Source organism: Calidris pugnax, unplaced genomic scaffold (assembly GCF_001431845.1).
Source record: "Calidris pugnax isolate Ruff unplaced genomic scaffold, ASM143184v1 scaffold256, whole genome shotgun sequence".
NCBI classification, from domain to species: domain Eukaryota; kingdom Metazoa; phylum Chordata; class Aves; order Charadriiformes; family Scolopacidae; genus Calidris; species Calidris pugnax.
The window spans coordinates 725,027-736,058 of NW_015091079.1; the positions used below are offsets into that span (position 1 = coordinate 725,027).

Below are 11,032 nucleotides of genomic sequence, written 5' to 3' on the forward strand. Positions count from 1 at the left end.
ACAGATTTGGTTAGAGCTCTGCCATAGCATTAACCAGAAACGGGGTCGGTTCATTGCTGGAGCTGGTCAGATTTCTGTCCTGTTTTGGGTAAGTTGATCTGTTGTTATTTTTGGTGTGGTTATTTTTGGTTATTTTTGGTTACCTTTTCCACCCCACAAGGCTTTGGCAAAGAGGTAACATGTTAATAACATCCGTACAAGTACCTGGAAAGGAGGAAGGAAAAACGATGGTGGTGACCTTCCGTGTAGACCAGTAACTTTTACAAGGAAGCAAAAATGCTGGGTTTGGTGGAGTTTATGCTTATGGGTAACAAAATAAGGGAGTTGCGGACACAGAACTGAAGCCAGTAACCTTTCTGTGTTCCAGAAATATAATAATGACTGGTGGATAGGAAGGCTGGTTAAGGAGGGCTGCGAGATCGGCTTTATTCCGAGCCCGCTTAGACTGGAGAACATCCGCATCCAACAGGAGCAGAAGAGAGGACGTTTCCATGGAGGGTAAGGATGCTGTAACCTTTTAAAATCATTGAAAATCGTTTCTGACACCGGACCGTATTTCCAAAGGTCACTGGATGCTTTTTTTTATTGCAGTGCATTCGGAGGAGTGTTTGGTTTGGGATTTCAAATGGAAATACGTATTTGCAGAGAACAGACGCCTTAGACATTGGAGATGAGAAACAAGAAAAATTGTGTATTGACTTTAGGAAAGATCAGGAATACAGGATGAGTGGTAGTGACAGGAATTTCTGAGGGGCTGAAGCGTTTTACATCCCCTGGGGTTTAAGTCAACTTGGTGCTCAAAGGCTTACAGATTTTTTTCCCAACTGTTTCTATGTTCTTAACGTGGGCTTTTTCTTCCAGTTTTTTCTTTCTCTCTCTCCATTTTTGGGCAAAACCAGATTTTTCAAACTTTATGAGATGAGCTTTATCATTGGACTTTATTCTTCGTCTTCCAGCCTGGCCATTCTGTGTCCTCACACTGCTACAGCTGGAGACTGCAAGTCCCTGGAAAAGTCTTTATTCTTCATCTTCTGGCCCGACCATTCTGTGTCCTCACACTGCCACAGCTGGAGACTGCAAGTCCCTGGAAAAGTATAAACTTGGTCAACACTCTGGGAAATAAAACTGATTTCTCGTAGTCTCAGTTCAGACACTGAAGTCACTCTTCTGAAAGCACAATATTAAAAATTTCTGTTAAATAGTAAAAATTAATAATGGCTTTACTATTAACGTTTTATTCCCTCTAATTGAAAAGGAAATTTAAATGTTGCCACAGATAACGAGGAGAACAAACCCTTTAGTGCTGCAGAGTAGAGAGATGAGCCAATTGAATCTGGACCGAATAGATAGCAGTAAGAGGAGCATAATTTAGCCCGTACAGTACTGTCAGAGAATTGGCATACTAATACACTTCAGCAAGGTCAGGAATCATTTCAAGTATAAACCATCTGGGGAAATGTTTTTAGAATGATTGAACAGCATTAACTGTGCTTTTCCCAAATTGCTTTTATAATTTTTGAAATGGCTTCAGAGGAAGCCGGCGTATCGCGATGTACAGAGAGGAGATTATCTAATTCAGAGGGATGGACACGGACGGCGTACGGAGGATGCTGTCTCAGATACAGCATATTAGAAAAATTCCCTGCTTGTGTCAGTGGGTATGACTCCACCAAATCACCAATTCTTGCAAAGATTTTTGTCTAATCTCACCTATGGAATAACATCGAGTGTGGAAGAGACAGGGGAAATATTGTAAAGGATATCTGTTAAGGTAGTAAGTGGTCTGCACTGACACTCCTGGATTTGTATGATAAAATTGAAAGTAATGTATAATGATAAAATAGTTTATTTTTGAGCACCTTAATTTAGATACAGTTTTATGGTGTCTGTACCTTAAGATTTGTTTAAAAGCTGTGACTGGCTGTCATACTAAGGCTCCATGGGATGAAGAAGAATTCTAGTTTTGTCTAAGTGTGGTACTGAAAAGTCCTCTATAAAAGAGGGTTTAGATACCTCCAGGGATGGTGACTCCACCACTGCCCTGGGCAGCCTCTTCAAAGGCTTCACAACCCTTTCCATGAGGAAATTTTTCCCAATCTCCATCCTAAACCTCCCCTGGTGCATCTTGAGGCCATTTCCTCTTGTCCCATGGCCTGTTCCTTGGGAGCAGAGACCAACCCCCCCTGGCTACACCCTCCTTTCAGGGAGTTGGAGAGAGCGAGAAGGTCTCCCCTCAGCCTCCTTTTCTCCAGGCTGAACACCCCCAGCTCCCTCAGCCTCTCCTCACAAAACTTGTGCTCCAGACCCCTCACCAGCTCCGTTCCCCTTCTCTGGACCCGCTCAAGGTCTTTTTTGTGGTAAGAGGCCCAAAGCACTCAAGGTGGAGCCTCACCAGTGCCCAGTACAGGGGGACCATCACCTCCTGAGTCCTACTCCCCACACTGTTCCTAATCCAGGCCAGGATGCTGGTGACCTTCTAGGCCACCTGGGCACACTGCTGGCTCCTGTTCAGCCGACTGTTGACCAACACCCCCAGGTCCTTTTTGGCAGGGGAGCTCCAGCCACTCTGCCCCAGGGCTGTGGTGTTCTTGGGGTTAATTACAGAAGGTTTGGTTTCCCATGTCCCTGCCTGGGACTTCACACTTCAGAGGAACCTTTCTTGCAGCATGAATGTAGGTGAAGACTCTGCTTTACCCTGTGATTTCTCACGAGTTCACATCTTGGGGTGCGTGGTGCTAACAGGGCTCTTTTTCTGCTTCCGTAGGAAATCGAGTGGAAATTCTTCTTCAAGCCTCGGAGAAATGGTTTCTGGCACGTTTCGAGCCACTCCCACTTCCACAGGTAAGACAGAATTTTATTGAAGGAAACTCTTGCTATTTCTAATATTTCTATTTTAAAACCCGTATATGAAAAATGTGGGTTTCCCCCCCCTCTTTGACTTATGAAGAGGTTTTACAGAACACTTGCCTGCGGAGGTGGAGAAAGGCATCTATTTCTAGGCATGTGGTGGTTGCTAAGGGGCTTGGAAAAAATCTGGGGAAAAATGTCCAGTTTGAATGGGGCTGACCAAACGGGAGGGGAACTGAGAGAAATGGAGAGTGTATTGACATAGGGATTTTTGTTTGCCTGTGTTGTGGTTGTTACACACAGCCTGTGTTTTTTAACCAAATTCTCATTTGGTCTTTTAGCAAAACAGAAACAAAAAGTGGTAAGTAGTACTTTCACTTTTATTTCCTTTAATCCTGATACACAATTCCCAGGATTTTCATACGGATCTTGTTTGGTTAATGATGTGATGGGGTTGTTTTCTTCTTCCAGACAGAACACGTTCCCCCGTATGACGTAGTACCTTCCATGAGACCTGTCGTCCTGGTGGGGCCATCACTGAAAGGCTATGAGGTATGTCTTCCAGGTATCCAAATTAGTTAGCAGCTCTTGATCTGTAATCTTCCTCAGCACATTCAGTGCAACTGCTTTATGATAATTTTCCAGGTATCCACAATTAGTTAGCAGCTCTTGATTTGTAATCTTCCATAGCACATTCAGTGCAACTGCTTTATGATAATTAGAAGTGATCTTAGCTTAAACAATCACCCAAAATGTTGTATAAGAACAAAGAGCATGGTTAGTGGTGAGGTGAATTTTTCTCTGCCTTGCAACAGTGTCTGTGATGTCTCACCTGAAGGGCAGGGAACATAAATCCACTGCTACTCTTTTTGCAGTTTTAGTGCTTTAAATGCAACACACAACCATGATTTTCAGTGCAGTTATTCTTGATTAAATCAAGTAAGAAAAAGAATTTTGAGCACTTCAAGAAGAAGTTGGAACTGTCAAAGTAGCAAGTTAGGTCTCTGTACACATGTAAAATTTTAGTCAAACTAGCACATGCTTTGGACTTAATTAGTAAAAAAATTGAAGAAACTGCCCTGTTTCTTTCACATATAAAAATTTTGCATCTTCCCATGAAAGTCTGTGTTGGCACATGATATATCTGGACTCTCACAATCCTGCAGTTCTCCAGCACCTGAAACCAAATATAGGAAGTAAATATTAGTTCAGCATATTTTCTTGACTTTTTTGGAGATGATTAGTATATTAAAATACACATGTAAAGAAACCTTTGACCCTTCTAAATTACTCTCCTGTGCTCAGCCTGGAGTAGGTATGATAACAGGGACAGAGAAACACCCATTTCTCAAGGCTGCTGCGGATCCAAGTGAGCATTTAACACGTGCGAGAGGAGCGCAGGCTTTTCCTGGGGCATCTCAGTGAACTTAACCATCTGTTAAGTGTTTTGCTGAATTAGGAACTAAATGAACATGAACATAAAATCACAAGATACACTTCATTTAGCTTAATTAATGTGGTTAGTACTTTATAGGATATTATTAAACGTGGTTCTTTTTGGAGGATTCCGACAGGGATCCATTATTGGCATAATGCAGTGTTCTTGCATTGGGTTTTTTTGGTAAGAATGATTGAAAGTGTAGTTTAGCCAAGCAGGTACCTCATGTGCTACTCTCTATCTTTTAATTTTATGGTGATGGTTCTTGACAGGAGTAAATTTCATCCATTGACTCCCATGGTGCTGCACCCCAGATTCATTTGCCCGGGGACTCTCAAGTTTGGAGGGGGGAGAGGCTGTTTCTGAATACAGACCTCTACAGCTATGCTGTCCTGCCTTTGTTTAAGAAAATAACACTAAACATGACATCTTGAGTGTATAAATGGTAATACACAATACTAATTTAAATTATAAATGCTGGTCTGCATAACAGAAACACATTAATGTTTGCAACCGACATGGGAAAATTGTTTTGACTATTTTTTTCTGACTAAATTCTGAAGGAACTGTTTTGAAAAATGCCCTAGGAGGAGAAATCAGAGGCCTGGGGGCTGTGCTGAAGTTCCTGTCTAGACTGGCAGCTAATAGGTGTCAGCCTGAGTTGTCCCCAGAAGGACAAGGAGATGACAGCTCTTGGGGCTGAGCGTCTCTCGGATGCTTTACCACGTACAGGAATGGAAGCATCCCTTTTTTTTCTGCTTGTGTGCCTCTCGGAGAACTGTTTTTCTCTTCTGTTAGAACACTCATCCAACAGGAGAAAGCTGGTAGCTGAAGTTTTAAGCCAGTTCTAGTAACGTTACTGTAGGAAAAAAACCCCAAATGATGTGTTCAGGCTGGCTATTGCCGTGTGCTTCTGAAGGGCAGGGAGGGTGACAGCTCCTCACATCCTCCGTCCTGCCTTTTGGAGAGTGAGTCAGGAAACTTGCTAATTACAAATCCTGCTGCCACGAGCGTGACAATTCCGTGATTGCTACCTGTAAAAGGGGTTGGTTGTTGGCAGGATCCTTACCTTCTACTTACTTACCTCTTTTCCTTCTTTTGACTTCTTTTTTCTCCCTGTCAATCCTCCCCGCTCAATCTCCCTCACCTCCCCAAAGGTGACAGACATGATGCAGAAAGCTCTCTTTGACTTCCTGAAGCACAGGTTTGATGGGAGGTGAGAAATACTGTCCTTTTCATGCTTCCCCCCCCCCGCTGCAATGTGCTACTGACATTTTACTGATTTTATTTTTTTTTTAATTATGCATGTTCAAAACTGAGTTACTGTATCAACACCAAAATGCCGCCAGCTGTGGGGTGGAAAACAACTTATTTATTACTAGAAGTGCATGATCTTCATATCTGCTGTGTCTGTAGTAGGATTTCTTGGGTTTAACAGAATAATTCTGCCTCTGTATCATACCAGCCTGACTGATAGCACGTAAAAGTGTAGTTTTATTCACAGTCCTTCAGGCATATGACAATTTATTAACATTGGATACAGGTGCGTGCTGCTGGAGCAGCTCAGCCAGCCCCTGACACCAAATAACAAGTGCCTCTTGGTTTTATTTTGCTCAGTTTGGGCTATATTCATTCCAGCACCTTTTGTGAAGTTCCAGGCTCCTGTACAGCAGGATGTTCTCTAAATAAAACTAATCACACCCTGAAGTAAAGATCAGAAACAGCAGATTTCAACAGGATGCAGTAACAGTAGTTCAGACCAAAAATCAACTCTTAAATATTCTCAGTCAAAAATACTTTTTAAGGTGGTTTAAGGAAGGAAATGCTGAGAACTAAAATATAGAAAAAAGTATGTCAGAACTTCAGAAATTGTAAGGAGGGTTCATCTCGTTCAGCTGGGACACAGAGGATGTTTCCTAGTGAGCTTGAGAGAAGTAGAATTTGGATTTCTTTGCTTGGTCCATGGTGTCTCTTCCTTTCCACGGGAGCTCCTCAGTGCTTGTAGGTGTCTGCTGCATCTGTGGGATGCTCTGCCCTTCCTTCATCCTGGTTTGTCCAGGATATTCTACCCGTGAAGAGGAGCTTATACTGTGCTAACTAGTTTGTGAGAGTAAGTCAGGAGAGTGCAAGTCAGTAGGTCAGTAAGCTCTGAGGGAGTGAAGACAACAGCACCTGTTGTTTGGAGTAGGATTTATGGTGAAGGTACCCTTTTGGGTGCAGTGAGGAGACCACAGGGCTGAACGAACCCATCAGCAGCTGAGAGAAAATGTTTAATCAACAACTTCTGCACAAAATATCCCATCTCCTCCCTTATTTTTAATCACCGGGCTCAAGTGATTTTAGCAGATCATAGAATCATAGAAGGGTTTGGGTTGGAAGGGACCTCAAAGATCATCCAGTTCCAACCCCCCTGCCCTGGGCAGGGACACCTCCCACCAGACCAGGTTGCTCAAGGCCCCATCCAGCCTGGCCTTGAACCCCTCCAGGGATGGGGCAGCCACAACTTCCCTGGGCAACCTGTTCCAGTGTCTCACCACCCTCAGAGTAACAAATTTCTTCCTGAGATCTAATCTGAATCTTTTTGCTTCCAATTTAAAACCATTTCCCCTTGTCCTATCATTACCCTTCCTGGCAAAGAGTCCCTCCCCAGCTCTTCTATAGGCACCTTCAGGTATTGAAAGGCCACTATAAGGTCTCCCTGGAGCCTTCTCTTCTCCAGGCTGAACAATCCCAGCTCCCTCAGCCTGTCTTCATAGGAGAGGTGCTCCATCCCTCTGAGCATCTTCGTGGCCCTCCAGATCCTACAAACGTGGCGATTGATTTAAAACCTGTCAGATGAAGCACCACCGTACGTGGCAGTTAAATGATGGTTTTTCCGGGCTGTTCTCACATCCTGCTGGTGCCTCCTCTCCCCGCTCCAGAGCCGTGGGATGGAGCAGCCCCCGGTGCCCCTTGGCGTTAGGGGTAGGTCCAGAACCACAGCGTGTGTTCCCTTCCAGCTGCCAGCATGTGTCTGTCAGCTTTGACTGCGCTGGTGGTAACTGGGAGTCATTGTTTTGGGTTGGAAACCACGGCAACGGGAAGCGGTAAGTCATCTCCAGTTGCCACAACGTGATTGCTCTGAATATAGCCTTTATGAGGTGTATTTTTATACCCCATATGAGAGCGTGCTCAGCCAAGGGCCTGATCCACGAGGATCAGCAGTGCCTAAAGACAGAGAGAAAAGATGTAAAGCTCACTTGGATGCACCCCTCAGGCTGCATAGTCCCACGGGAGGCAGGACTGCACCTCATCCTGCCCTCTGTCCTTCACCCACCGTGCCCTTAAGGGACAGATTCTGCCTGGAGCAAGGGGTTTTTTTTAGAAATCCTATGGCCATTATTGGCAAAGAGATCAGGTCAAAGTATGAAATTTCAGCGCTGAAAAACTTAAATACCACAAGCAAGCTGATACAATCGACTTTAGCTCTGAGTAGCTTTAGAAAAATGAATTAAATTCCTCTTTGGGCAGCTCAGCTGCTTCTTGGTTCTCCTGCCAACTCTTACAGCTTCGCAGTCTTTCTCCTTCCCTCTTCTTTTTCTTTCTCTCCATCTCTTCTCCAATTTTGTGACAGTCCCATGTTACCAAGAAGGGAAATGACTTTCCAAGGGAGGAACTTTTCAGAAGACTTCAATGAGACGTGAACTCTCAGGATTCCTTCCCTCGCTCTTAATGCACTTGGCTTCTCTCAGCTCCTCCTCTTCTAACTGGGACATCCCCCTCTGGGCACTGGGGTGAAGGAAAGGCCAGAGGAATGGCCAGAGGGCTGTGTTGGGTGGAGAGGATGCTGCTGAAGCTTGGCTGGCACTTGGTGTTTGGGAAACTGCTGCTGGTGCATCGTTTTCTAAATGCATCATGTTTAATCAGTGCAGGTTGCAAAGGCACTTTTTTCTGGACATCTTTCAGCAGCACTGATCCTTAGCATTCCTTCTTCCTCAGGAAAACTGAAATGGTTCTTGTACCTGGCCCTGTAGGTGAGCTCCTTCCTCTGATTCCAGCAGGTCCAGGAGCCAGAGGTGCGATCGGGACCACCATGTCTTACCGTCACCTCTAGACCCACTTGGGGGTCTAAAGCAGGTCTAGACCCACCTTAGATCCACTAATCCATTAATTTCTCCCATTTCTTTTTAAAACTCGTGTATACTTTTGGTCTCTACTGCATTTTCTGGCAAAAAATTTATTTATGTGTTATGCAGAAAAATACTTGCACTTCTTTTTAACCCTCCATCTGGTAATTTCCCTCCAAGCTGCATAAATTCTTTGCTCTGTGGAATATGTGCTAGTCATTTCCAGCTTGCTTTCTTTTCATTACTTATGGCTCTTTGGCTCCTCACAGGCCTAAATGGATTTTACATGGAGGGATCGTGTGGTCTTTGGTTTATAACCTTTTGTCTTGGGGTCAGCTCACTGACAGATCGAGTTCAAAAACCTTCCTTAAGTTAACGAGGAGGCTCCAGCAGCACAGAATCTGTGCTCAACTTGTTTTTCTCCTGTTCAACCATCAGCCCCATCATGTAGCCCATGGGCACAGCCCCGGGGCTGGCAAAGGAGAGTGCCTGTCCCAAAGCCAGCAGCTCCTTTCACTGACACTTGGGCACTCAGATGCCAGTGACACCATCTGCTCAGTCCAACGTCTCCTTATCTCTCAGCAACGTCAGCTTTAATCCGTGGTTTAATGATCTGGGAGGAAAAGTGCTCACACTGTTACGACTCCGTTGTTCCGTGTGCCCTAAGACTCACATAACTGGTAGTATTTATGGTGCTGTGTAAACTTGTGTAGGAGATGAGTGAGTTGGGGAGGAGAAAAGTCAACTTCATTAAGTAGAACAGCAGAAAGGATGTTCCAGAGCCTACAGTACTGTAGGGAATAGAAAAGATTTTGCAATTATGCAGCGTTTCTCTTTAGTTGTTCTTTAACGATGACACGGCTCGGCTGTAAAACGTGTCTGAGAGGTGGTTTTATTGAGTTTGCACTTTGGATGGGAGCGTGGCTGTAAATCATGCCCAGCGTGCTGGAAACCTGACTGCTGTGCTTCTGTTCTGTCCCTGCTTTTCTTACTCACAGGATATCGATAACGAGAGTGACAGCTGACATCTCTCTGGCCAAGAGGTCGGTTCTCAATAACCCCAGCAAGAGGGCAATAATTGAGCGGTCGAACACAAGGTCCAGTTTAGGTAAGACAGCAGCACCTTCTGAGCATATTTGTGTACTGGAGGGAAGGGACGAGATTTCAGCCTTGAAGAACATCATCACTTCTGCTGGTTTAAACGTGTCTGCAGCATTTTCATGTATAATTCTGAATTTCACAAGGGGAGACAAGTGTTACCTGACTGAGGAGCGGCAGCAGCACACAATGTGCTGTGCTAGCCTCACATTAAGCAATTACTTTGTTAGAGCAAGCAGTATTTTAGTTATTATTTGAAAAAAAAAAATGAGCTGGGGGCCTGCAGGCAGGATATGGGTTCACTGCTGATTCCTTCCAAGGTGAGTTGGCTTCACAGCTCCCTCTTCTCAGCCCCATGCTTGGAATTCCACATCCCAAGCTGCTGGAGAGGTTTCCCCTTGCCCAGCCGAGAAGGAAACATGTTCTTACTCCTGACCCTGGCACTGATTTATGTATTTTACACTGAACAGCTACAGCTTAATTTTCCTGCCAAGCCCTGAGAGCAGAAGCTGGGGTCTGGATCTTCCCAGATCTGGGGTCTGGATCTTCCCCCTCTCTCCTCACAGTGACACGGCTGCAGGGTTGCCCTGCCCTAGTGAATTTTCAGTTCTTTCCCAAGAAATTTGTGTGCAGTAGATACATGCAGGTGACCTGGTCTCTGGACACCATCCCAGGAGGTAGAAGGAGTTGGTTTTCAGCCTTCTCAGGAAGAAAAGGCTCTTCAACCCAGTTCTCTGACATCCTGAGTGGCTCAACTAGAGGTAGAGGTCGCAGGAGGCTTCACTTGTAGCTGATGTTCTAGTAGAGGAGAGGAGGAACCCCAAAATTCAATGCTGCAGGGACGAGTGCTAAATCTTTTGGTGGCTGTGCATGTACGTTGCTCTGTGGAGCAGCTGTTGGGCAAATGAAATGCATGTGAGTTGCTGACATACGGCTCTTTTGTACTTTGGTGTAACTTAGAGGCTTCAGTTTGCACTGGGTTTATCTGTTTAAAATTCATCACGTGCCTGCGCGTGATTAAGAAGGATCAGAACAATGAATATCAGAAATACAATTTACATGGAAATAAATGTCTCCTTTTTCTAGAGACAAAAGTGCTTTGGTGTGAACGTTGCCATTAGTGTCGTCTTAAATAACACCCTGCCAATTATTTATCATAAACAAGTTTGTGTGGTTATAGAATTAGGAGGCCACAGTTCTGCTTCTCCCACAGACTCTTGTTTAGGTTAAATCAGAATTACAATCTGAGAACAAAAAAGTTCTAAGGAATATCAATACCTCACTTGTTGCCTGAAATAAAAAAACACTCCTAAGTTATTTTGCAGATTTGGAAAGTGTGCTTAAGTCTATTTTGTGTTAATAGAAACATGAGTATAATCCAGTGTTGAAATATGCTGATATTATCAATTAACATAGTACATATGTGTTTTCAGACAACAGAATTATCTCCAAGGTGATATTTATTTTTAAAATTGCCTTGAATAATAGGTTATTTTAAGGAAGTTACACTAATTCACATACGGAGTTCATACACTGAATGCAT

General features: G+C 44.2%; 1 protein-coding gene across 1 annotated transcript in view; it reads left to right on the plus strand.

Annotated features, from left to right (window-relative positions):
• The window catches only part of CACNB4 (calcium channel, voltage-dependent, beta 4 subunit), a 144,157-nt gene that overhangs the window by 95,813 nt on the left and 37,312 nt on the right, over positions 1–11,032 (plus strand). Inside the window, exons 5-10 of the mRNA XM_014957343.1 lie at positions 368–498; positions 2,765–2,841; positions 3,189–3,208; positions 3,319–3,399; positions 5,443–5,501; positions 9,390–9,499. Coding sequence (XP_014812829.1) covers positions 368–498; positions 2,765–2,841; positions 3,189–3,208; positions 3,319–3,399; positions 5,443–5,501; positions 9,390–9,499 — 478 coding nt within the window. The remainder of the gene's footprint in view (positions 1–367; positions 499–2,764; positions 2,842–3,188; positions 3,209–3,318; positions 3,400–5,442; positions 5,502–9,389; positions 9,500–11,032) is intronic.